The sequence below is a fragment of the Bos javanicus genome, chromosome 21, assembly GCF_032452875.1.
Source record: "Bos javanicus breed banteng chromosome 21, ARS-OSU_banteng_1.0, whole genome shotgun sequence".
NCBI classification, from domain to species: domain Eukaryota; kingdom Metazoa; phylum Chordata; class Mammalia; order Artiodactyla; family Bovidae; genus Bos; species Bos javanicus.
The window spans coordinates 15495065-15522018 of record NC_083888.1 but is presented as its reverse complement, the minus strand read 5'-3'; the positions used below and the strand labels follow the sequence as shown (position 1 = coordinate 15522018).

Genomic DNA, 26954 nt, shown 5'->3' with positions numbered 1-26954 from the left:
GTTTCTTAAGTAACTGCAATTCAAAGTAATCGATACGGTGTATTTTGAGGGAGCCACTCTGAACCACAGCAGGTGCAAAATACCATCTGGTGACTGCAGGGATGGGGGTCGGGGGGGGGTGTCCCGGGGGGGAGAGCAAGTGGTACAGAGTGATGGGGGGAGGTGGTCAGGACTCTAGCCAGGGACTCAGGGTGGGGCTGCTGCCGAGTGCGGTGCTAAAAACCGAGAGAATATCACTTCACAGTCTGCGGGTTTGCTGTTTGTGGGATGCACTGAAGGCTCTCACCGTCCTTCTAGTTCTGTTATGCAGTGCTGCAGAGGTTAGTGGGTATGTAGAAATGCACAGTCTGCGCTGGCTCTCACCGTCCTTCTAGCTCTGTTATGCAGTGCTGCAGAGGTTAGTGGGTATGTAGAAATGCACAGTCTGCGCTGGCTCTCACCGTCCTTCTAGCTCTGTTATGGAGTGCTGCAGAGGTTAGTGGGTATGTAGAAATGCACAGTGTGCGTGCTCAGTCGCGTACGACTCTGCGACCCCATGGACTGTAGCCGGCCAGGCTCCTCCGTCTGTGGAATTTTCCAGGCAAGAATACTGGAGTGGGTTGCCATTTCTTATTTCAGTAGAAATGCCTATCTCTGTGTTATTCATTTATATAATAATAGCCATTTTTATTGAGTTCTTTCTTGGTGGTAGACACTGTACTGAGCTTTTTGAATCTATCAACTCATTTAATTCTCATAAAGGCCCGATGAATAGGAACTCACTTTCTCTTCATTTCACACATGAGGAAACCAAAGCTTAAAGATTAAATGGCTTGCTCAGATTCTCAGAGCTTGTAAGGAGCAGAACTAGAATCTGCAGGTGTACGGCCAAGAATTTGCTTTACGATATCACAGCAAGGCACGAAATACCTTTAAAACTTTTTCTTACTCATATAACAATAGGGTTGGTAAGATTGCAGTGATCAGTCTTTGTTAGGGCTCCCTTCCCCACGCCATTGAACTATTTAAGTGTGTGTGTGTTAGTTGCTCAGTCATGTCCAATTCTTTGCCACCCCACGGACTATATGTAGCCCGCCAGGCTCCTCTGTCCTGAAATTCTCCAGGCAAGAATACTGGAGTGGATAGCCATTCCCTTCTCCAGGGGATCTTCTCGACCCAGGGATGGGACCCAGTCTCCTGCACTGCAGGCAGATTCTTTACCATCTGAGTCACCAGGGACTACTTAAGGCCCCTTTCAAATTGTGAGGATGCCTGGTTCTTGGTCCGTGGCTACAGCCACAGAGATTCTCCTGGTCCTTTCTGCTACTCAGTGTTGCCTGTGAGATCAGGTTTTCTGCCATCTGCTGGGCGGTTCTGGTTTGGATGGATACAGTGGCACCATCCAGCAATTCTTGATTTTTTTTTTTTTTTTTTACTGCAAGAGACTATTTTTGCTGATCCTGGGGTGCAGGATTAATAGCCTCCTTGGGCACCCACAGCCTATACTTCATTCACAGTGCTGCCTGCTGGACAGACAGGGCTCTGTCTTCTCTTAGGAAACTCACAGGCTCCTTCTCTGTGAGTGCCCCTCTCTCAGGGCTTGGGTACGTCCCCTACAAGTCAAAGCACCAGCTCCTCTTGCCCGCTTCTTCTTCCAGGAGCTTTTAGTTTAGCTCCTGGAAGGAACTAATTGTCTGAAGACTTGGCTGAGGCTGGCTTTGGATTTGCTCTTGAATCTCAAACAAATTGTTAACCGCTTCGAGGGGTAAGAAGAGCATCAGCCAGAGGTTCTTGACTTTGAGTGATCACAAGGACTACCTGGAGAGCTTGCTAATAAAATAGATTTCTGTCCCCCTTCTGTGTCGAAAGTTTGAAATAGGATCGAAGAGTGTATTTACTTGGCACCAAGTGATTCTCCTGGAGGTGGTTTGAGGGCTATCCTTTGAAAAACCCTGATTTGGCCTTTAAACACAGAGGAGTAGTTCAGTTCAGTTGCTCAGTTCAGTTCAGTCGCTAAGTTGTGTCCGACTCTTTGCGACCCCATGAATTGCAGCACGCCAGGCCTCCCTGTCTATCACCAGCTCCCAGAGTGCACTCAAACTCATGTCCATCGAGTCGGTGATGCCATCCAGCCATCTCGTCCTCCTCCTGCCCTCAATCTCTCCCAGCATCAGAGTCTTTTCCAATGAGTCAACTCTTAGCATCAGGTGGCCAAAGTATTGGAGTTTCAGCTTTAGCATCACTCCTTCCAAAGATCACCCAGGGCTGATCTCCTTTAGGATGGACTGGTTGGATCTCCTTGCTGTCCAAGGGACTCTCAAGAGTCTTCTCCAACACCACAGTTCAAAAACATTAATTCTTCAGCGCTCAGCTTTCTTCACAGTCCAACTCTCACATCCATACATGACCCCTGGAAAAACCATAGCCTTGACTAGACGGACCTTTGTTGGCAAAATAATGTCTCTGCTTTTCAATATGCCATCTAGGTTGGTCATAACTTTCCTTCCAAGGAGTAAGTGTCTTTTAATTTCATGGCTGCGGTCACCATATGCAGTGATTTTGGAGCCCCCCAAAATAAAGTCTGACACTGTTTCCACTGTTTCCCCATCTACCTGCCATGAAGTGATGGGACCAGATGCCATGATCTTTGTTTCTTGAATGTTGAGCTTTAAGCCAACTTTTTCACTCCACTTTCACTTTCATCAAGAGGCTTTTTAGTTTCTCTTCACTTTCTGCTATAAGGGTGGTGTCATCTGCATATCGAGGTTATTGATATTTCTGTCAGCAATCTTGATTCCAGCTTGTGCTTCTTCCAGCCCAGCGTTTCTCATTATGTACTCTGCATAGAAGTTAAATAAGCAGGGTGACAATATACAGCCTTGATGTACTCCTTTTCCTCTTTGGAACCAGTCTGTTGTTCCATGTCTAGTTCTAACTGTTGCTTCCTGACCTGCATATAGGTTTCTCAAGAGGCAGGTCAGGTGGTCTGGTATTCCAATCTCTTTCAGAATTTTCCGCAATTTATTGTGATCCACACAGTCAAAGGCTTTGACATAGTCAAGAAAGCAAAAATAAATGTTTTCTTGGAACTCTCGATGATCCAGCAGATGTTGGCAATTTGATCTCTGGTTCCTCTGCCTTTTCTAAAACCAGCTTGAACATCTGAAAGTTCACGGTTCATGTATTGCTGAAGCCTGGCGTGGAGAATTTTGAGCATTACTTTACTAGCATGTGCTGCTGCTGCTCCTGCTGCTAAGTCACTTCAGTCGTGTCCAACTCTGTGCGACCCCATAGACGGCAGCCCACCAGGCTCCCCGTCCCTGGGATTCTCCAGGCAAGAACACTGGAGTGAGTTGCCATTTCCTTCTCCAATGCATGAAAGTGAAAAGTGAAAGTGAAGTCGCTCAGTTGTGTCCGACTCTTCACGATCCCATGGACTGCAGCCTACCAGGTTCCTCCATCCATGGGATTTTCCAAGCAAGAGTACTGGAGTGGGGTGCCATTGCCTTCTCCGTACTAGCATGTGAGATGAGTGCAATTGTGCGGTAGTTTGAGCATTCTTTGGCATTGCCTTTCTTTGGGATTGGAACGAAAACTGACCTTTTCCTGTCCTGTGGCCACTGCTGAGTTTTCCAAATGTGCTGGCATATTGAGTGCAGCACTTTCACAGCATCATCTTTCAGGATTTGAAATAGCTCAACTGGAATTCCATCACCTCCACTAGCTTTGTTCGTAGTGATGTTTTCTAAGGCCCACTTGACTTCGCATTCCAGGATGTCTGGCTCTAGGTCAGTGATCACACCATCGTGATTATCTGGGTCGTGAACATCTTTTTTGTACAGTTCTTCAGTGTATTCTTGCCATCTCTTCTTAATATCTTCTGCTTCTTTTAGGTCCATACCATTTCTGTCCTTTATCAAGCCCATCTTTGCATGAAATGTTCCCTTGGTATCTCTAATTTTCTTGAAGAGATCTCTAGTCTTTCCCATTTGGTTGTTTTCCTCTATTTCTTTGCATTGATCGCTAAGGAAGGCTTTCTTATCTCTTCTTGCTATTCTTTGGAACTCTGCATTCAGATGCTTATATCTTTCCTTTTCTCCTTTGCTTTTCACTTCTCTTCTTTTCACAGCTATTTGTAAGGCCTCCCTAGACAGCCAGTTTGCCTTTTTGCATTTCTTTTCCATGGGGATGGTCTTGGTCCCTGTCTCCTGGACAATGTCATGAACCAGGGGCTTCCCTGGTGGCTCAGGGGTTAGAGTCTGCCTGCAATGGGAGAGACCTGGGTTCGATCCCTGGGTTGGGAAGATCCCCTGGAGAAGGAAATGGCAACCCACTCCAGTATTCTTACCTGGAGAATCCCGTGGACGGAGGAGCCTGGTGGGCTACAGTCCACAAGGTTTCTAAGAGTTGGACACGACTGAGTGACTCCACTTTCACTTTGCTGAGATAGGTTTTTTTTTTGGGGGGGGTGGCTGCCTGGGTGTAGGAGGGCCAAGGGGAGCTACTCCATTTGCTCAGTCATGTCCAACTCTTTGAGACCCCATGGACTGCAGCACACCAGGCTTCCTGGTCCATCACCAACTCCCGGAACTTCCTCAAACTCATGTCCATTGAGTTGGTGATGCCATCCAACCATCTCATTTTCTGCTGACTCTTTTTCCTCCTGCCCTCAATCTTTCCCAACATCAGGGGCTTTTCCAATGAGTCAGTTCTTTGAATCAGGTGGCCAAAGTATTGGAGCTTCAGCTTCAACATTAGTCCTTCCAATGATTATTCAGGACTGATTTTCTTTAGGATGAACTGGTTGGATCCCCTTGCTGTCCAAGGGACTCTCAAGAGTCTTCTCCAACACCACAGTTCAAAAGCATCAATTCTTCAGTGCTCAGCTTTCTCTATAGTCCAACTCTCAACATCCATACATGAATACTGGAAAAACCATAGCTTTGACTAGATGGACCTTTGTTGGCAAAGTAATGTCTCTGTTTTTTAATATGCTATCTAGGTTGATCATAACTTTTCTTCCAATAAGCAGCATCTTTTAATTTCATAGCTGCGGTCACCGTATGCAGTGATTTTGGAGCCTCCAAAAATAAAGTCTGTCATTGTTTCCATTGCTTCCCCATCTATTTGCCATGAAATGATGGGACCAGATGCCATGATCATAGTTTTCTGAATGTTGAGTTTTAAGCCAACTTTTTAACTCTCCTCTTTTACTTTCATCAAGAGGCTCTTTAGTTTTTGTTCACTTTCTACCGTAAGTGTGGTGTTATCTGCATATCTGAGGTTATTGATATTTCTCCTGGCAATCTTGATTCCAGCTCGGCTTCATCCAGTCCAGCATTTCACATGATGTACTCTGCATATAAGTTAAATAAAAGGGTGACAGTATACAGTCTTGACATAGTCCTTTCCCGATTTGGAGCCAGTCTCCTCTTCCATGTCCAATTCTAAGTGTTGCTTCTTGACCTGCATACAGATTTCTCAGGAGGCAGGTTAGGTGGTCAAGTATTCCCCTCTCTTTAAGAATTTTCCACACTTTGTTGTGGTCCACACAGTCAAAGGCTTTGGCATAGTCAATAAAGCAGAAGTAGATGTTTTTCTGGAACTTTCTTGCTTTTTCGATGATCCAAGGAATGTTGGCAATTTGATCTCTTGTTCCTCTGCCTTTTCTAAATCCAGCTTGACCATCTGGAAGTTCACGGTTTATGTACTGTTGAAGCCTGACTTGGAGAATTTTGAGCATTACTTTGCTAGCGTGTGAGATGAGTGCAATTGTGCAGTAGTTTGAACATTCTTTGGCATTGCCTTTCTTTGGGATTGGAACGAGAACTGACCTTATCCAGTCCTGTGGCCACTGCTAAGTTTTCCAAATTTGCTGACATATTGAGTGCAGCACTTTCACAGTATCATCTTTCAGGATTTGAAAGAGCTCAACTGGAATTCCATCACCTCCACTAGCTTTGTTCGTAGTGATGCTTTCTAAGGCCCACTTGACTTCACATTCCAGGATGTCTGGCTCTAGGTGAGTAATCACACCATCATGGTTATCTGGGTCATGAAGATCTTTTTTGTATAGTTCTGTGTATTCTTGTCACCTCTTCTTAATATCTTCTGCTTCTGTTAGGTCCATACCATTTCTGTCCTTTATCGAGCCCATCTTTGCATGAAATGTCCCCTTGGTATCTCTAATTTTCTTGAAGAGATCTCTAGTCTTTCCCATTCGGTTGTTTCCCTCTATTTCTTTACACTGATCAATGAGGAAGGCTTTCTTATCTGAGAGAGAGAAAATTAACAGTTCAGGGATCACTAGGTCCACATTGATTGAGCTTCCTAGGTTGCTCAGTGGTAAAGAACCCACCTGCCAATGCAGGAGACACAGGAGACATGGGTTCAATCCCTGGGTGGGAAGATCCCCTGGAGGAGGAAATGGCAACCTACTCTGGTATTATTGCCTGGAAAATCCCATGGACAGAGGAGCCTGGCGGGCTACAGTCCATAAGGTCACTATGACTTGGACACTACCTGGGGATTGAGCATAAGCAGGCAGGTCAACATTAACATCTTAGTGGACCATCCCACCAGATAGGAATACATTTGTATAATATAAACACATATTTACAACATAGAATGTTATAGGGACTATTGGCATAGTGATTTAAATATATGATTTACCGTATTCAACTACTATTACAGTGTGATCATCTATTAGTATAGGGTGATCATTTTTTCCTAATAAATTCTTCAAAGCCTATAATTTTTATATCACCATAATATTTAACGGTATAAGTATGCCAACATTTATTTTGTTGTTGTTTAATTGCTAAGTCACTTCCAACTCTTTGCAAACCCTTGGATTGTGGCCTGGCAGACTCCTCTGTCCATGGGATTTCCCAGGCAAGAGTACAGGAATTGACTGCCATTTCCTCCTCCAGGAGATCTTCCCAACCCAGGGATAGAACCCATGTCTCCTGCATTCACAGGTGTATTCTTTGCCACTGAACCGCGTAGCCCTTGTTGTTTAATATACAGGGATTGTTTTCCAGGCTTGATGTTCTAAATAATGCTTGGATTAGCACTCTTCTCCATAAATTTTTATTTTGCTTCTGTATTTAAAATGAAGAACCTCTCAATAGTCAAATTAAGGCTGACCTTACTCTAAAGGATTTGATAGTACTTTAAAATATTTGTTATTTCCCTCTAACTAAAAAGATCATGTGGTTTGATTCTTAATAATCATTTCTCACACCTTGGAAACTCACTTTCTGTTTTAACACAGTAGAATAGCAGGATGATTCAGCTAAGAGGAGAGAAGTACTTTTAATATCACACTAATGAGCTCATTCTGTTTTAAGTGGGACAGTGATTGTTGGAAACCTCAGAGAAAACATCTTCCAATACCAGCCAGATTAAGTCTTGGTATTTTCTGCTCATAGAAGATATAACCTCCTACAGAAACATCAAGCAGTGTATTTCAGGGAGCATCGCAGGTGGTTAAAACATGTTTTATCTTCTATAGTTCATAACAAATAACTCAAGTTGTCCTTAGAATCATTGCATCCTGGGCCATATCAACTGAGACCTCGGTGTCAATAAAAAGCCAGTAGGGAAGTAAAAGAGTAAATGACTCCTTATAAAAGGTGGCATCTTCAGGATGTCAACTGATCAGACTTTTCTTTGATAAAGGTAAGCCAGCTGGTCTGTTTATAGCAAAGGCAGGGGAATTGTGGCCCGTGGGTCATTTTTGATTTGCTTTCAGGCAGGCACTGAGTTAGGGCTTCCCAGGCGGTGCTAGTGGTAAAGAACCTGCCTGCCAGTGCAGGGGATGTGAGAGATGCAGGTTTGATCCCTGGGTTGGGAAGATCCCCTGGAGTAGGAAATAGCAACAACTCTAGTATTCTTGCCTGGAAGATTCCACAGACAGAGGAGCCTGGTGGGCTACAGTCCATGGAGTCACAAAGAGTCGGATCTGATTGAGCACATGAGCAGATATATAACTTGTGATCTCTCTAACCCTCTAGGCACTGAATAACTGTAAACCTCCATTACTGAGCGAATATTTTCAAGGATCTTCTGCAGACTCTGTAACTGGTGCTGGAGATGAAGAAGTTAGTAAAATCCAGAGTTTATCTATCCTAGAATTGCTCACAATCTCTTGGATGAAATACACAATTACAGTATAATATATATATATATATATATATTTTATATTTAAGTCACTTCAGTCATGTCCGACTCTGTGCAACCCCATAGACGACAGCCCACCAGGCTCCCCCGTCCCTGGGATTCTCCAGGCAAGAACTCTGGAGTGGGTTGCCATTTCCTTCTCCAATGCATGAAAGTGAAAAATGAAAGTGAAGTCGCTCAGTCGTGTCTGACCCTCAGCAACTCCATGGACTGCAGCCTTCCAGGCTCCTCCGTCCATGGGATTTTCCAGGCAAGAGTACTGGAGTTGGATGCCATTGCTTTCTCCAATAATATATGTATATATATATATACATATATATTATGTAGATATGACAAGGCAGCCTGTCATTTAGACACATGGATCCGAATGCCTCACCCAGGTTCCCACCATGACTTGATGGCAGGCATAAGACTATATAGTTCACATCCTGTATCCTGGGGTCCAGTAGTCTTTCTCTTAAACTACTGACAATATTTTGTACTGAATCCCCTGCCTTCTCTTTGGACTCATTATTGGCATGACCTGTACAATTAGGATGGGAAGTGAAGTAAGAGGTGTATGCAAAGCTAATTGACACATTGGCTATCTCATTAGTGCTCATCCGTGTACGACTGAGTGAACTCAACTGAGTTTGCTGAACTTCCTATCCTTGTTCATGTAAGATAGAATTACACCAAGGTTCTAAATAACATTTTTCTCAGGCTTTACCCCTCTTTGCCTCAGTCCCCCATTAATTCCCGCCAAATAGTTTCAGGAGTCCCCAGCCATCTCCTGTGTTGGTGCACTCGTTTTCCTTAGCGTGGGTTATCTGTCATGTTCTTCTGCTCTGCGTCTTTGGGGTGAAGGCCAATATCAGCTGAAGAGCACTGCTACTGACTCCTGCTAAAGAGGCCAAGGAGTGTGCTCAGTTTCCCAGGGGTGGTCTGAGTCTACTGGTATCTTTGCTAAGGGGACATCGTCTATTATTGTTTGCATCCAAGGAGCTACAGTCTGGGCTTTTAATGTACCACATTTGATTTGATTGAAGCTGGTGGAAAATCTTGGAAGGTTGTGGTTGTGGCCCACTGGGCTACAACCAGGCTATTTCTTTTTAGCTAATTCTTACTTCTAATGGGTCCTGCATGCAGATAGATTCTGGGATACCTGCCAAGTGGTCTTTCAATGCATGACAAAATCCTAAGATGAATAAAACTTAGGTTCTAAGCACAAAATCAGTGCTTTACTATGTAGAAGAGTCTGCAGGAATGCTCAGTTGCTCAGTTGTGTCCAACTCTTTGAGACCCCATGGACTGTAGTTTGCCAGGCTTCTCTAACTATAGGATTTTCCAGGCAAGAAAACTGGAGCAGGTTGCCATTTCCTACTCCAGGCAATCTTCCCAACCCAGGGATTGAATCTGCCTCTTCTGCATTGGCAAATGGATTCTTTATGACCAAGCCACCTGAGAAGCCCCCTTAGAAGAGCCTATATTCCATAAAGGTTAATACAGGTTCCAAGAAAAAAGAGGTCCATAATCATGGGAAACACTGGTTTCCATCAATTAAATCCTGTTAAATAGATTTTGGAAGGAAGTAAAAGGGAGAGAATAGGAGCTTTATTACCTAATATACGTTATAAAATTATTTAACATAATAGGGCTTCCCTAGTGGCTCAGATGGTAAAGAATTCACCTGCAATGCAGGAGACCTGGATTTGATCTCTGGGTCAGGAAGATCCCCTGGAGAAGGGAATGGCTACCCACTCCAATATTCTTGCCTAGAGAATTCCATGGACAGAGGAGCCTGGCAGGCTATAGTACATGGGGTTGCAAAGAGTCAGACATGACTGAACAATTAATTTATTATATTTAATATATAATTTATTATTAAAATACACATGATGTAAAATACACTCATTGGAGTAAATGATTTTATTAAATTTATAGTTTTGCAACAACCATCACTATAATCCAGTTTTAGAATATTCCCAACACTCAACTTTCCTCAAATTTACTTACAGTCACTCCCCTCTCCCACCTCTGGCCCCAGGCAACCACTTATCTGCTTTCTGTCTTGATAAATTTGCCAGTATGCTACTGGAGATCAGTGGAAAAATAACTCCAGAAAGAATGAAGAGATGGAGCCAAAGCAAAAACAACACCCAGTTGTGGATATGACTGGTGACGGAAGTCAAGTACGATACTGTAAGGAGCAATATTGCATAGGAACCAGGAATGTTAGGTCCATGAATCAAGGCAAATTGAAAGTGGTCAAACAGGAGATGGCAAGAGTGAATATCAGTATTTCAGGAGTCAGTGAATTAAAATGGACTGGAATGGGTGAATATTACTCAGATGACCATTATATCTACTATTATGGGCAAGAATCCCTTAGAAGACATGGAGTACCCATCATAGTCAACAAGAGTCTGAAATGTAGAACTTGGATGCAACCTCAAAAATGACAGAATGATCTCTGTTCATTTCCAAGGCAAACCATTCAGTATCATAGTCTATGCCCTGACCAATAACGCTGAACAAGCTGAAGTTGAATGGTTCTATGAAGACCTACAAGACCTTCTAGAACTAACACCCAAAAAAGATGTCCTTTTCATTATAGGGGACTGGAATGCAAAAGTAGGAAGTCAAGAAGCACCTGGAGTAACAGGCAAATTTGGCCTTGGAGTACGAAACGAAGCAGGACAAAGGCTGACAGAGTTTTGCCAAGAGAATGCACTGGTCATAGCAAACACCCTCTTCCAACAACACAAGAGAAGACTCTACACATGGACATCACCAGATGGTCAATACTGAAATCAGATAATCATATTCTTTGCAGCCAAAGATGGAGAAGCTCTATACAGTCAGCAAAGACAAGATGGGGAGCTGACTGTGGCTCATATCATGAACTCCTTATTGCCAAATTCAGACTTAAATTGAAGAAAGTAGGGAAAACCACTAGACCATTCAGGTGTGACCTAAATCAATCCCTTATGATTATACAGTATAAGTGAGAAATAGATTCAAGGGATTAGATCTGATAGAGTGTCTGAAGAACTATGGATAGAGGTTCATGACATTGTACAGGAGGCAGTGATCAAGACCATCCTCAAGAAAAAGAAATGCAAAAAGGGTAAATGGTTGTCTGAAGAGGCCTTACAAATAGCTGTGAAAAGAAGAAAAGTGAAAGGCAAAGGAGAAAAGGAAAGATATACATACCCATTTGAATGCAGAATTCCAAAGAATAGCAAGGAGAGATAAGAAAGCCCTCCTCAGTGATCAATGCAAAGAAATAGAGGAAAACAATGGAATGGGAAAGTCTAGAGATCTCTTCAAGAAAATTAGAGATACCAAAGGAACATTTCATGCAAAGATGGGCACAATAAAGAACAGAAACAGTATGGACCTAACAGAAGCAGAAGATATTAAGAAGAGGTGGCAAGAATACACAGAAGAACTATACAAAAAGATCTTCATGACCCAGATAATCATGATGGTGTGATCACTCACCTAGAGCCAGACATCCTGGAATGCAAAATCAAGTGGGCCTTAGGAAGCATCACTACAAACAAAGCTAGTGGAGGTGATGGAATTCCAGTTGAGCTCTTTCAAATCCTAAAAGATGATGCTGTGAAAGTGCTGCACTCAATATGCCAGCAAATTTAGAAAACTCAGCGGTGGCCACAGGATTGGAAAAGTTCAGTTTTCATTCCAATCCCAAAGAAAGGCAATGCCAAAGAATGCTCAAACTACCGCACAATTGCACTCATCTCACACCTTAGCAAAGAAATGCTCAAAATTTTCCAGGCCAGACTTCAACAGTACATGAACTGTGAACTTCCTGATGTTCAAGCTGGTTTTAGAAAAGGCAGAGGAACCAGAGATCAAATTACCAACATCTGTTGGATCATTGACAAAGCAAGAGAGTTCCAGAAAAACATCTACTTCTGCTTTATTGACTATGCCAAAGCCTTTGACTGTGTGGATCACAACAAAGTGTGGAAAATTCTTAGAGATGGGAATACCAGACCACCTGATCTGCCTCCTGAGAAATCTGTATGCAGGTCAAGAAACAACAGTTATGGAACAACAGACTGGTTCCAAATCGAGAAAGGAGTACGTCAAGGCTGTATATTGTCACCCTGCTTATTTAACGTATATGCAGAGTACATCATGTGAAATGCCAGACTGGATGAAGCACAAGCTGGAATCAAGATTGCCAGGAGAAATATCAGTAACCTCAGATGCAAATGACACCACCCTATGGCAGAAAGTGAAGAAGAACTGAAGAGCCTCTTGATGAAAGTGAAAGAGGAGAGTGAAAAATTGGCTTAAAATTCAACATTCAGAAAACTAAGTTCATGGAATCCAGTCCCATCACTTCATGGCAAATAGATGGGGAAACAATGGAAACGGTGACAGACTTTATTTTTGGGGGCTCCAAAATCACTGCAGATGGTGACTGCAGCCATGAAATTAAAAGATGCTTGTTCCTTGGAAGAAAAGCTATGACCAACCTAGATAGCATATTAAAAAGCAGAGACTTAGTTTGCCAGCAAAGGTCCATCTAGTCAAAGCTATGGTTTTTCCAGTAGTCATGTATGGATGTGGGAGTTGGACTATAAAGAAAGCTGAGTGCTGTAGAATTGATGCTTTTGAACTGTGGTGTTGGAGAAGACTTGAGAGTCCCTTGGACTGCAGGGATATCCAACCAGTCAATCCTAAAGAAAATCAGTGCTAAATATTCATTGGAAGGACTGATGCTGAAGCTGAAACTCCAATACTTTGGCCACCTGATTCGAAGAACTGACTCATTGGAAAAGACCCTGATGCTGGGAAAGATTGAAGGTGGGAGACGAAGGGGATGACAGAGGATGAATTGGTTGGATGGCATCACCGACTCAATGGACATGAGTTTGATCAAGCTCCGGGAGTTGGTGATGGACAGGGAAGCCTGGCATGCTGCAGTCCATGGGGTCTCAAAGAGTTGGACATGACTGAGCGACTGAACTGAACTGAAATTTGCCTATTCTGGAGATTTCATATAACGGAATCTATATCAGAATGCTCTGATACACACACATGTACACAGTACATGGCCCTCTGTGTTTGCTTTCTTTTAATTGACGTAATGTTTCTGAGGTTCCTCTGTGTTGTAATATGTGCCAGTAAAGTTTTTCTTTTTTTCTTTCTGGTTATTATTCCCTTGCATCGATAGACTGCCTTTTGTTCATCCCTCATTAGTTATGGACATTTGTATTGTTCCCAGTTTGGGGTTATTATAAATTATTTTGTGTTTAACATTCAAGTATTAGTCTTTTTGTGGGCATTATGTCTTAACTTCTCTTGGGTAGATTCTTAGGATGGAATCAACAGGTTGTTTGGTAAGCATATGTTGAACATTTTAAGAAACTGCCAAACTGTTTTCCAAAGTGGGAGAATTATTTTTCATTCCTACCAGCAATGTATGAGGGTTCTAGTTCTAGTTCATCATATACAAGCTAACGCTTGCTGTCGTTTGTCTGTTGATTGGAGCAAATCTGATGTGTGTGTTGTGGTAGCTCACTGTGGTATGAAATGGATCTTTATGCAGGTCTTCTCACAGCTTTTAACATAGCCATGTGAATTACTAGTCTCTGAAAGCAAATGGTGAATAGAGTATACACAACGTTTCCTAAACTCATTTTCTCTTGAAATTCTTTTTTCCCTTAAACGAGCATATTAAAAGGCCTAATGTTCTGCAGAACACATTTTGGGAAGCATTACATCATTTGATTGTAATATTTTTAGCTTTGTTCTCTGTGATATTTAATTACGAACAAGTGTTTACCACACAGTGATTTTGAATCAGGTGGCACAGATGCAGAGGTTAATAGAATGTAAGAGTTAAAGGAGGGTGCTTAAGAGATTTGTGCTAGGCCATTTTTGAGAAGCAATGGTCTTCCTGAATAACTAAATGTCAGTTTGTTTTTCTCTGTATTTGGTTCCCCAGCCCAGTCCAGATTGGCCTCAGATCTCAAGTGGAGTTCAGCAAAGCTCAAGCTGAGATCCGGGCTACATTTTCCTTATCAATGCTCAGATAATAATTGTAACAACAACAATGATAATAATTCAAATTTATGTTGGTCACACCTGTGCCAGGCACTGTGCTAAGCAGTCTTCATGTATTATCTTCTCACATCCCCAGTGTGGGCACTTGTATTGCAGCCACTTTACAGATGAGTAAACCGAGGCACAGAGTGACCAGTAGCTTGCACACAGGTAGCAGGAAGTGGCAGAGTCAGGATCTGAACCTGGTGCCTTGACATTCGGGCTGTGTTCTTGAACCACTCTGCTATATACCCTGCATGCACGCCTGCTAAGTCGGTTCAGTTGTGTTTGACTCTGTGAGACCCTAGGGATTGTAGCCCCCCAGGTTCCTCTGTCCATGGGATTTCCCAGGCAAGAATACGGGAGTGGGTTGCCATTTTCTTTTCCAGGGGATCTTCCCAACCCAGGGATCGAACCTGTATCTTTTATGTCTTCTACATTGATAGGTGGGTTCTTTACCAGTAGTGCCGCCTGGGAAGCCTGGTATATATCCTGCCACCTTCCTGGTGGCTCAGCTGGTAAAAACTGCAGTGTGGGAGACCTGAGTTTGATCCCTGGGTTAGGAAGATCCCCTGGAGAAGGGAATGGCTATCCACTCCAGTATTCTGGGCTGCAGAATTCCATGGACTGTATAGTTCATGGGGTCACGGACACGTGAGTCGGACATGACTGAGTGAATGACTTTCACTTCACCTTCCAAAAAGGCGGATCGGCTTGAAAGAAGATTTTTGCTTGTCTTAACTGCGCAGCAGTTGTAGGATTTCCAGTCCAGAATTTGCCTCCCTAGAGTCATCATCATCCCAGTTGTCCTTGCTGTTTCTTCTCACCTGCCAGGAAATACATCACTCATTCTCCTGTGAACCTCTCCTTGTGTTTATCCTTCTCTTCTTGTCTGAAGGCCAACTCCTTTGTCCAGGCCTAACCTGACCTCTGGGCTATTCACACACACACACACACACACACACACACACAGAGAGATGAAAACTTCTACCTGGTTTCATTGTCTCTGGGTTTTCACTTAAAAATGAGGATTTGCATCCCCACTAGCAACATCTTTCCAGATTCCCGCTCTACATGACACACCACTCTTACTCAATTCAACAACCATCTTCAGGGCTCCTTTTGCTCAAAGGATAATTCCCAGTCCCTGAGCAGGGCATTCAGACTGATTGCTATTTACCTCCCCAGTCTATCTTCTGTGATTGCCCCCTTTTGGATCCTCTGCTGTGGGCGGATGCTTCACTGCTGCCACAAGTGAAGCCATCCCTGACTCTGTGCCTTTGCTTTTCTCTGTCCTCCAGCCCGTAGTGCCCCCTTCTCTGTTGTTTGCTTCTCTGAGCGCTTGCCTGCCCTTGGAAGGCCCCTAACCTCTAGGATGCTATTTCGGCAGAACTCAGCCTATGGTGATCTCTCCCTTCTCTGAATCCCCTGAGAGAACTACAACCCGGGACACTGGCATCTGTCCAACCTCTTCAGCCTCAGTCTTATTTATTGTAAACTGAGTGTAAAAACAGCCCCTGCTTCATAGGGTTCTTGCCCTGGTTGGAAGATACTACAAAACTCAGCACTGTACCTGGGTCAAAGCCACAAAGCATCCAATAAATGAAAGATAATGTTATTGATAGTCAAGATTGTCATTTTTATGATGCATGATGCTTTGTGTTGTTTGACTGTCTCATGAGGGGTAGACCTCTTGAGAGTGGGGATCAAGTCATGTCATACCTAATACACTGCCTTAAGCACCAAGGATCTTGGGGAATGTTTGTTGAGAATGGGCAAACAATCTTGAACCTGGGAATCAGAAGCTCATCCCTAACATCCCTAACATGCTCTTTGAGGCTGGCTTCAAATCCAAGCCCTGATATTGATTCTCTGTGTTACTTTGGGCACATTCTTGAATCCTCTTGGCCCCCAGTGTCTCCATCTGTGAGATGGAGAGAATAGTACTGCTTCTTTATTGGCTGTGAGGGTAATGAGATAATGCTGGTAACATGCTTATCTTAGTAGCTGCTCTTCTGGTTGTTTTATTATTGCTGTTTAGCTGATAAACACTAGACTTGCTAATGTTTTCAAATGTATGTATTTCCTAATGTTGCCATAACGAAGCAGTATGAATTGAATGGCTTAAACAAAGAAGTTGATGGTTTCAAAGTGCCACAGTCTAGAAATCCAAAATCAAAGTGTTGGTTTTGATCAGTCCTGATGAGGGGGGTTGGTTCCTTCTGAGGGGGGTTGGCTCCTTCTGAGGGCTGTGAGCCATGTCTTTCTCCTGGCCTCAGGCATCCCTTGTCTTGTCAGTGGTACCCTTCCACTGACAGAGAGAAGGCAGCATCTTCTCTATGCGTGTCTGTCTCCACATCTAGATTCCCCCCTTTTATAAGGTCACAAGTCATCTTGGATTAGCGGCCACCCTAATGACCTGATTTTAACTTGATTACCTCTGTAATGATGTAGTTCCTAAAAAGGTCATATTATGAGGTTCTGGAAGTTAGGGTTTCAGTATACCATTTTTTCCCAACTCAATCTGTAACAGAGAAAATGATTAATTATTGTATTCTCTAGAAAATACTTTGCTGAGAAAATGAGTTGGCATTTCTCAATGAAAGAGGAGAAAACCCACAACATATGATAGTCTTCCTGACTCCATGACATCGGACATTCACAGCGGTCCATTTAACTGGGTATGATGAGAGGAATTCGTTTTGACAAAGATCTGCTTCTTTCCACAAAGTGAGTCCCAGGACCTTTGCCCCGAGTGGTATTTCCCACACGTGCTTTTGGAATTGCATATCTATCATTTTTGGTTCATGACATTTTTGCAGAACCCCCAGGATGAAAATAGCACACCAGATCTCAGGCAGTTGGCATCCTCTCTCCATTTTTTATAGCACTCTGCTAAGCTCTCATGCTGTTTACATGTGATTTATATTCCTCCTGTGGTCCTAAACAGATATAATAAAAACAGATTTAGAATATTAATTTGACATGGTTCAGTCTGGCATGGTCTAATACAAATTTATTTATCTGTAAGATAAAGATACAGGCACAGTTTTCTTCTCCTTCTGATCATTGTAGGAATTAGGGATAAAGGATGTGGTACATTTAGCACAGTTTCTGGTGCCCAGGGCACATTGTTAAATGGTGGTTGCAGACCTTGTGAGCACTAGGGTTATAGGGACGTGATTAGGACAGGGTCTGCTGGGCTTCCCCGGTAGCTCAAATGGTAAAGAATCTACCTGCACCGTGGGAGACCTGGTTCTGTCCCCGGGTTGAGAAGATACCCTGGAGAAGGGAAGGGTTACCCACTCCAGTATTGTTGTCTTGAGAATTCCATGGATGGAGGAGCCTGGCGGGCTACAGTCCATGGGGTTGCAAAGAGTCAGGCATAACTGAGCGATGGAGCATGCGTACATGCACGCAATAATATTTCACTGCTGGGCATGGAAATCAACAGATGGACCCAGTGATTGGAATTGGGATACAAGGTAAGGTCTTAGGTCTGACAATACTGGGTCCTGGTTCCCAGAATTGGAGCTAGGAAGAAAAAAGAGCAAAAGAACATCAGTGTTTAAATAGGGTTGCTCTATTAGAAATGGATAACCAACAAAGTCCTGCCGTATAGCACAGGGAAACCTGCTCAGTGTTATGTGGCAGCCTGGATGGGAGAGGAGTTTGGGGGAGAATGGATGCACTTGTGTATATGGATGAGTCCCTTTCCTGTCCACCTGAAACTGTCATAATATTGTTAATCAGCTCTACTCCCGTGTAAAATAAAAAGTTTAAAAAAAGCTTAAAAAGTGCTTACCAAGCGAGTCTGACACTACCCTGAGCACTTTATGCACAACCTCATGAGTTAAGTGCTATTGATTATCTCCAGTTTACAGATGAGAACATCGAGGCTCAGAAACATGCGCATGATCACACTGCCACTGCGTGGCAGGATCGAATTTCAGACACAAGCTCTCTGACTCTAGGTCTTCGGCAACTATTCTCACCTATTTAAGGCAAGTGCAAGGACATCAGAGTAGCCCTGGAACCACAACGCTGAGTATCAAAAGTAAGCTGAGCCTTGGGAAAAATGGTCCTAGATATTTCTTAGCCATACATTTCTAGGTATAAAATTGCACAGACACTTCTTGACAGTTAGAGAAGCTGGTCTTCTCATAACAGAAGCTGAACTGTAATAAACCTGCCCTGTTGCCAAAAGCTTGATTAATTCTAACAGAAAATCCATAACACAAAATCATCTTGCATTGAAAAATGTCTTGCCCACTTTACATTTCATTCTTGTATTAATATAAGACTTGACCCCTTTCATGGGTTAATCAGTGCTTCCAAGGGCTCTCTGACCACTGTTCTTTCTCACTGATTTGAGGCTCATTCATTTGATATGAATCTGATGTCTAATCAAGATGCCCTCCACCTTACACATGAAACCTTGGCACTAATAAATATATTTGTTCAATTCTGAGAGTAATTTGCCAGAATTTCTACATTTCATAACAGTCTTTTCTTTCTTTCACTCCAGAGCATAACCTTCAGTGGCAGAACAAATCAGGCCAGTCAGCAAGCTGCCAAGTCCTGTGGGCTCCTTGTCAAGGAGAACAGCTGGACCCATTTCTAATCAACGTTCAACACAACGCCTTTGGACTGCTGAAGGAGACCAGGCCAGACTTTGCAACTTTTCAAAGACTTCCAATAGCCACTGAATGCAAAAGACAAAGGGTGTCACATTCACCCAAGAAGTCTACATTTAAACGTCTGTAGCTGGCATGGATGATGGTTATTGAAACAGCCCAAACCTCTATCACAGTGAAGGGAATATAGCTCAAGAGGCAAGCAGGCAGCCCCAGAGCCGAGGAATGGATGACTACAAATACCAGGACAACTACGAGGGCTACGCCCCCAGCGATGGCTACTATCGTGGCAATGAGTCCAATCCAGAAGAGGATGCGCAGAGTGACGTTACGGAAGGCCACGATGAGGAAGACGAGATCTACGAAGGCGAGTACCAGGGCATCCCTCACCCGGATGACGTCAAGGCCAAGCAGGCCAAGATGGCGTCCTCCAGGGCCGACGGCCTTCGGGGCCAGGCAGACCTGCTGGCCGAGCGGATGGAAGACGAGGAGCAGCTGGCGCACCAGTACGAGACCATCATTGATGAGTGTGGCCACGGACGCTTCCAGTGGACCCTCTTTTTTGTTTTGGGTTTGGCCCTGATGGCTGATGGGGTGGAAGTGTTCGTGGTGAGTTTTGCCCTGCCCAGTGCCGAGAAGGACATGTGTCTCTCTAGTTCCAAGAAAGGAATGCTTGGTAAGTAGAACTTTTCAGAGCTCATTCTCCCTGTGGCGTGAAAATCTGAAGCGGGAAAGAGCGGTATAATTTGTATAGCACCTGTCACTCTTAGGCGTCTTAAATCTACCATGATGTCCTTGCAGCACCATCATTTTATATCCATTTTGTCATGAAGGTGTTTTTATCTCAGAGAATTTAATAGGCACAGGTTTACAAAGCTGATAGATATTGGAGCTTAGGTTCCTACTGAGAACTGACTCTCAAGACTTTAGTTCTTTTTTCCAAGTCTTTTTTTTAAAAAATTGAAGTATGGCTGATGTACAATATTATATAAGTTACAGGCATACAATATAGGGATTCACAGATTTTAAAGGTTATACTTCCTTTTCCTCCGCCCTGAGAGTCTGATTTCTCTCTTCTTTATATTAAATCAACTTCCATATCCAAATAACAAATTCGTTTTGTGTGTGTGCATGTCTCTTCCACTCAGTCCTCTCTGTGACTTTCCAGAATCCATTAACATCCGCTCCTGGTTTCTCTTGTATATAAGTGTTAGTGGGCTGAACGCCCGTGTGTCTTGGCGATAAATGCTGGGCTGAGCCACCCGCAGAGCCCCTGCAGGCTGTTGGGAGCCACACTGTGAAGCACAGATGGAGTCCGTGGGATGGAGGACGGGAGCTTGGCAAATCCTTGATGAGACTAGCACCATCAGAGCCAGACTTCAGATATCAGGGCTTGAGGCACAGAGAATTTTGTGAAGTTAGAGAGAGTGTGGGCATAAATAGTGTGGCATAGAAGAGATTCATCAGAATATAGACAAGGGCTTGTCTTGGTCATTAAATGTCCTACAAAACATATTCATTCTCTAAATTCACAGTCCATACAATTGATTGTTTAGCAAAAGTACAGTGTCAGAGAACTTACCGTGAGTCAGGTTCTTACTCAAGACTGAGACATTTTAACCGTTATGACCCTCAAGAACTCAAAATCCACCCAGAAATTTAGTTCATTCATTCAACAGATATTTCTTGTTTGTATACCATGTTTTAGTCTTTCTGCTCCAGCCCTGGAGAAAAAATATTGAACAAGGTAGATGTTGTCCTTGCCTCTCAAAGAACTTACATAAAGTAGGACAAACAGGTATTAACAAACAAAATTATTTGATTATGGTAAGGATGCATGCTTTCAAACATTTTGTGCCATTCTGGCCCCACTGCCTGCTTTAGAGCAGGGATTGACAAATATTTTCTCTACAGGTCTAGATGGTCTCTGTCGCCACTACTCAACTCTGCCTCTAGCAAAAAAGAGGCCATAGACAATATGCAAATGGACACAACTGTGTTCCAATAAAACTTTATTTAGAAACAATGTAGCAAGCTGAATTTAGCCTGTGGGTTATAGTTCATTGGCCCCTGATTTACAGCCACAATAAATAGGACTAGGGTATAAAATGGAGAAAACATCTGCATAAAAAACTGTCCCTGGAGGCTTTTAAAAATGGTTTCATAGACTCACAGATGTAGTAAATAGATTTGTGTTTGCCAAAGGGAAGTGGAGGTAGGGGAGGGAAGGAATGGGAGCCTGGGATTAGCAGAGGCAAACTGTTATATATAGGATGGATACATTGTAAGGTCATACAGGGAACTATATTCAATATTCTGTGATAAGCTGTAATGGAAAATAATATGAAAAGATACCTGTCTATATATAGAGAGACCTATATATCTGAATCACTTTGCTGAATAGAAATTTACACAACATTGTGAATCAGTTATACTTCAATAAAATTTTTAAAAAAGAAGCATACAGGCCACTATCCCTAATGAATATAAATGTAAAAAAATAATCAATCTTAAAGAAGTAAATTCTAACACAAGCTACAACATGGATGAAACAAGTTACACTAAGTGTAATAAACCAAACACACCCACGTTTTTTATTTATTCCTGTTTAATTAAAGTTAAAGGGACCTTTAAAATTATGAGATCTCTGTCAGGTATGGCTATCAGGGAACCAAAAGAGACCAAGTATATACAAACAAAAGAAATGACTGAAGAAGCAAGATGTCACCCAGAGTTTTTTTTTATTATTTTAAAATAATAAAAAAATTATTATTATTTTTGTCAGCAAAATTCTGCTGTCTCTTCAAGTTTCAATAGACTTTTTTAAAAGGACAAAATCAAAATGAATCCCAACTCCCTGACAAAACGAAACTGTTGCCTGTTGATCTAAACATTTCCAAGACCATTATTTTGTTTTGTGGTATTCTCAACTGAAACCCTAGATTCGTATTAGTCCAAATTGGCATGTCGGTAATGATTTCATGCCCTCTTGGTCTCTCCACTACCCTGGTACCCAACAACCTCATTAAGAGCTGGCTCCCAGGGCAAATGCTGGGAATTGAGGAAACATGGTCCCAATCTGGAGAACCCACGCTGTGAAGTTTTGCTTTCAGTGTTTACGATGAAGATGCTATGACTCAGCCCAAAAGGGGCAGGCAGACCCCTGACAGAGATGGGCTCCCATATGCACTTGTGGGGCCCCTTAATGGATCCAGGGAGGTGGGTGACTGGAGAGTCTCATCAGGCTGGCTTCTCTATGCATTTTCTCATGTCAGCTTCATAGTCACCATGGTGCTTATAGGAATTTTCGTCCCATTTGTACATATCAGGAAGCAGACTCAGTGAGCTGTATTCAATGGCACATAGTAATTGCTGGAGCTGGACTTTCAACCCAGGTCTTTCTGATTTTAGGATCTGTGCTCATTCTGCTACACCATACAGCCTTTCTTTCATGCATGGACTTTAGGAAGGAGGTCATACCATGGGGAAGACTTCTCTCCAGTTGTCAGGCACCCTATAGGGTACCTGAACACCACAAATTTCTTCCAACAGAGAGGTAGCATGGTGTGGGGAACGTTGCCAGTGTGGACACTGGTGTCTGTCAACAAGGTTTTGGCAAATGGCTTTGTCATTTATCTTTCTTGGCAAGTGGTCTTGGGCAAGTCGTCACTTCTTTAATGATCAATTTTCCTATATATGGAATAGGGTAATGATACATCTGTTGCGAGGATTATATGAGATAAAGCTGGTAAGCTCCATGGCCACTAAACTACTGTTAGTTCTTGTTACTTTGTATTATTATAGTCTCCCTACAGCATTTATAGAGAGTTGCAGTTCCCTGGTGGCTCAGTGGTAAAGAACCTGCCTGCCAAACCAGGAGATGCAGGAGACATAGGTTTGATCCCCGGGCTGGAAATATCCCCTGGAGAAGGAAACAGCAACCCACACCAGTACTCTTGACCGGGAAATCCCATGGACAGAGGAGCCTGGTGGACTACAATCCATGGGGTTGAGAAGAGTCAGACATGACTGAAGCAACTTGGCACAGTTGCATTGAGATCACCCTGCAGCCAAGTGGACCCTGCCTCCTCCAGTTCTTAGGAGAGTGACTTTGGGAATTACTTAGCTTCTCTGTGCTCAGTTTCCTTCTCTGCAAAATGGAGCCGCTAAGGATATCTTACTTCATAGGATTTTTGAGGACTAAATGAGTTTAATGCATTTAACTTGCCTGAAATGGTGGCTGCCCATCACAGGTGCTCAAGATGTTTTAATTATTATTGCTAAGTTTGTTTCTTTACTTTTTTTTAAAATCAATTTTCCAATTTCTGGAAACCACTAATTTTTTTTTTTTTACTGTCTTCATAAGGTTTTGCCTTTTCCAGAATTTCATACAATTGGACTCATATAGTATGTAGCTGTTTCAAATTGGCTTCTTTTGCTCAATAATATGCATTTAGGTTTCCTCCCTGTCTTTGCATGGGCACATGCCTTTCTAGGGTTAAATAATATTCCATTATTTGTATGTACCACAGTTTTATTTATCCATTTGCCTACCAAAGGGCATCTTGGTTGCTTCCAAGTTTTGACAGCTGTGAATAAAGCTGCTATAAATGTCCATGTGCAAGTTTTTGTATGGATAGTTAGTTTTCAGCTCCTTTGGGTATCAGGGTGTATGATTGTTGGATTGTATGGGGAGAATAAGTTTGGTTTTGTAAGAGACTGCCAACTTGTCTCCTAAAGGGGCTGTACCGTTTTGCATTCCCAGCAGCGTGTATAAGAGTTTCTGTTGCTCCACATCCTCACCAGTATATGATGTCTTCAGTGTTCTGGATTTGGTCATTCTAATAGGTGTGATATGGTATCTTGCTGTTTTAACTTGCATTACTCTGATGACCTATGACGTGGAGCATCATTCCATATACTTATTTGCTATCTGTATACCTTCTGTATAGCTTCCCTGGTGGCTCAGTGGTAAAGAACCCACCTACCAATGAAGGAGACATGGGTTCAGTCCTTGGGTTGAGAAGATCCCCTGGAAGAGGAAATGGCAACCCTCTCCAGTATTCTTGTCTGGGAAATCCCATGGTACAGAGGAGCCTGGTGGGCTACACGGTCCATGGGGTCACAGAAGTGTCAGATATGTCTTAGTGATTAACAAGCATCCTTCTTTGGTGAAGTGTCTATTAACGTCTTCGAAAGTGAAAGTGAAAGTTGCTTAGTCGTGTCTGACTCTGTGTGACCCCATGGACTATAGCCCACCACGCTCCTCTGTCCATGGAATTCTCCAAGCAAGAATACTGGAGTTGTTAAATTAGCTTTTTAACTTTCTTATTGAGTTTTAAGAGTTCTTTGTAGTTTTTGGATAACCGTCTTTTATCAGATGTCTTTTGCAAATATTTTCTATCAGTCTGTAAGCTGTCTTCTCATTCTCTTAACTCTCTTGTTATTAAAAAAGAAAAAAAACTGGAGGAGTTGCTTGTGGTTTAGTGGTTAGGATTGAGTACTTTCAGTGCCCTGGCCCGAGTTCAATTCCTGGTGGGGGAACTGAAATCTCTCAAGCCATGTAGTTCCGCCAAAAAAGAAAAAGGAAAAAAGACACTGAAAGTGATGCCTCTAGACTTGACCCTAGTTAATGTTCCAGGGAAAGAATTCAGAGGGAGAATTCCTCCCACTCCCAAATTCAGACCTCAAATCATGAACTATTTTGTTATTTTTCTTCCTGGAAATGGATGAATCCATTCAGAAGATAAAAGAAGCATCCCCAGGCCAGGTAACAAAAATATCTAGGTGCCGCTGTGCCACTTCGCTGAGCTTTTAGAAAGATGAAAGTTTGCTTCCTTCAAGGGTTGTGTTTTAGTGGGTCACATCTAAAACTGTCTCATTTGGGGAAGAAAAAGCCCCATGAAAAATGTTAGCATTCAAGGCTCAACCCTGTTTCTTTTTCTTTTCTTTTTTATTTTTTTACAGTTTCAGCAGTTATTTCTTTTCTTAAATTTATTTTTAATTGAAGGATAATTACAATATTGTGTTGGTTTCAGCCATACAACAACATGGATCAGCCATAGGTGTACAAGGGTCCCCTCCCTCTTGAACCTCCATCCCACCCCACGCCACCCTTCTAGGTTGTCGCAGAGCCCCAGTTTGAGTTCCCTGAGTCACACAGCAAATTCGTGCTGGCTGTCTGTTTTACGTATGGCAGTGTGTATGTTTCCATGGCAGTCTCCCCGTTCCTCCCACCCTCTCCTTCCTCCCCCCACCCGCCGTGTGAAGTCTCTTCTCTGTGGCTGCGTCTCCATGGCTGCCCTGCAAATCGGTTCATCAGCACCATCTTTCTAGGTTCCATGCTACTGCTGCTAAGTCACTTCAGTCGTGTCCGACTCTGTGTGACCCCAGAGACGGCAGCCCACCAGGCTCCCCCGTCCCTGGGATTCTCCAGGCAAGAACACTGGTGTGGGTTGCCATTTCCTTCTCCAATGCATGAAAGTGAAAAGTGAAAGGGAAGTTGCTCAGTCATGTCCGACTCCTAGGGACCCCATGGACTGCAGCCTACCAGGCTCCTCCGTCCATGGGATTTTCCAGGCAAGAGTACTGGAGTGGGGTGCCATCGCCTTCTCTGTTCTAGGTTCCGTATATTCTAGGTTCCATATATGTGTGTTAATATACTATATTTGTTTTTCTTCAGCCCTTTCTCTTATGAAGCGGGTAGTTCCCTTTAAGACAAGAAGAAGGCACTCATCTGTTAATTAAATTCGTTATTCTTATTTTTAGAAGGATCACTGAACATTTCCGTGTAGTATTCTCTCGTGGCAATGCAAGGCAGGCAGGTCCCAGCCCTCAGTGAGTTTTGCTCTAATGGTGAAAATAAAGTTCACACGAGAAACATAGAATACCAAACTATGCAGTTGTGCAATGCAGTGTTCAGTGTTATCCCTTTTACTCAGATGTGAAGGAAACAGAGACAGCGTAAGGGCCAGAACCTGAGGTTGGCAGGCTGTGGAGTTGAGCGGCCTGCTTTTACATCTGCTCTTCTGTGCAGTGGCTGTGTGTCCTTGTGCTGATTTTGGAGTCTTCCTCTTGAAGACTTCCATGATTTTAGGTGGTTGATGAATGAATCTACACTTCTTTTTAATCTCTTTTAGTTACTATTTATGTATTTTCTGGTTATATACAGGAAAAAATCATTTAATATGACTTGAAGATAGGAAGTTAAGGACTATCTGGCGTGACATTTTCTTTTTCAAATGACATCAAATTGTTGGCATCTCTAATCCTTATTTCCTTATAGCTAGGACAGTACTTCGGAGAAGGCAATGGCACCCCACTCCAGTACTCTTGCCTGGAAAATCCCATGGATGGAGGAGCCTGGTAGGCTGCAGTCTATGGGGTCGCTAAGAGTCGGACACGACTGAGCGACTTCACTTTCACTTTTCACTTTCATGCATTGGAGAAGGAAATGGCAACCCACTCCAGTGTTCTTGCCTGGAGAATCCCAGGGATGGGGGAGCCTGGTGGGCTGCTGTCTCTGGGGTCGCACAGAGTCGTTCACGACTGAAGCAACTTACCAGCAGCAGGACAGTACTTATTCATGACACATGAAACAAACCAACAGTGTCCTTCTCTGCCTGAATTTGGTAAATTACCACCAAGGTTTTCCTATAATTGTAAAAAATACTCCTTAAGCTGGAACTGTGGGTGATTCCCACCTTCATGCTGATGAGAAGAAAGAGAGCTCTGTTTTTAGGCCACAGTTCCACTTTTGCCTTCAGAATTTGGATTTCCTGAAAGGGTCTAGTTGCTCTGTGGGTATTTTATTGGCTGTTAGTTTTTCTTGCCATCAGCAGTGGGAAGGCTCAGGGAGTCCTACAGCTTCAGACAGTGATTTAGAACCTAATAGGGGACCCCTGGGGCGTGATGTCTGTATGAGCTAAGGGAGGACGTGGAGCAATGTCAGATGGAGTGGATTCATTAGAATAAAGTGTGCACTGAATTTCCATAGGGGCTCAGAGATGGATGTATTACTCTACTGTCATGAAAGATTATCCTTTAATTGTTTTATATGCAAATTCATAGTGAGCATCAGGGCAGAAC

The 26954-nt window shown here is 43.0% G+C and overlaps 1 protein-coding gene across 5 annotated transcripts in view; it reads left to right on the top strand.

The window, feature by feature from the left end:
- Window positions 1-26954, top strand: part of SV2B (synaptic vesicle glycoprotein 2B) — a 258548-nt gene that overhangs the window by 137805 nt on the left and 93789 nt on the right. For all 5 annotated transcript variants that reach the window (XM_061394311.1, XM_061394313.1, XM_061394308.1 and 2 more), the window contains exon 2: window positions 18758-19542. In XM_061394311.1, coding sequence (XP_061250295.1) covers window positions 19092-19542 — 451 coding nt within the window. In that variant the 5' untranslated portion in view covers window positions 18758-19091. The remainder of the gene's footprint in view (window positions 1-18757; window positions 19543-26954) is intronic.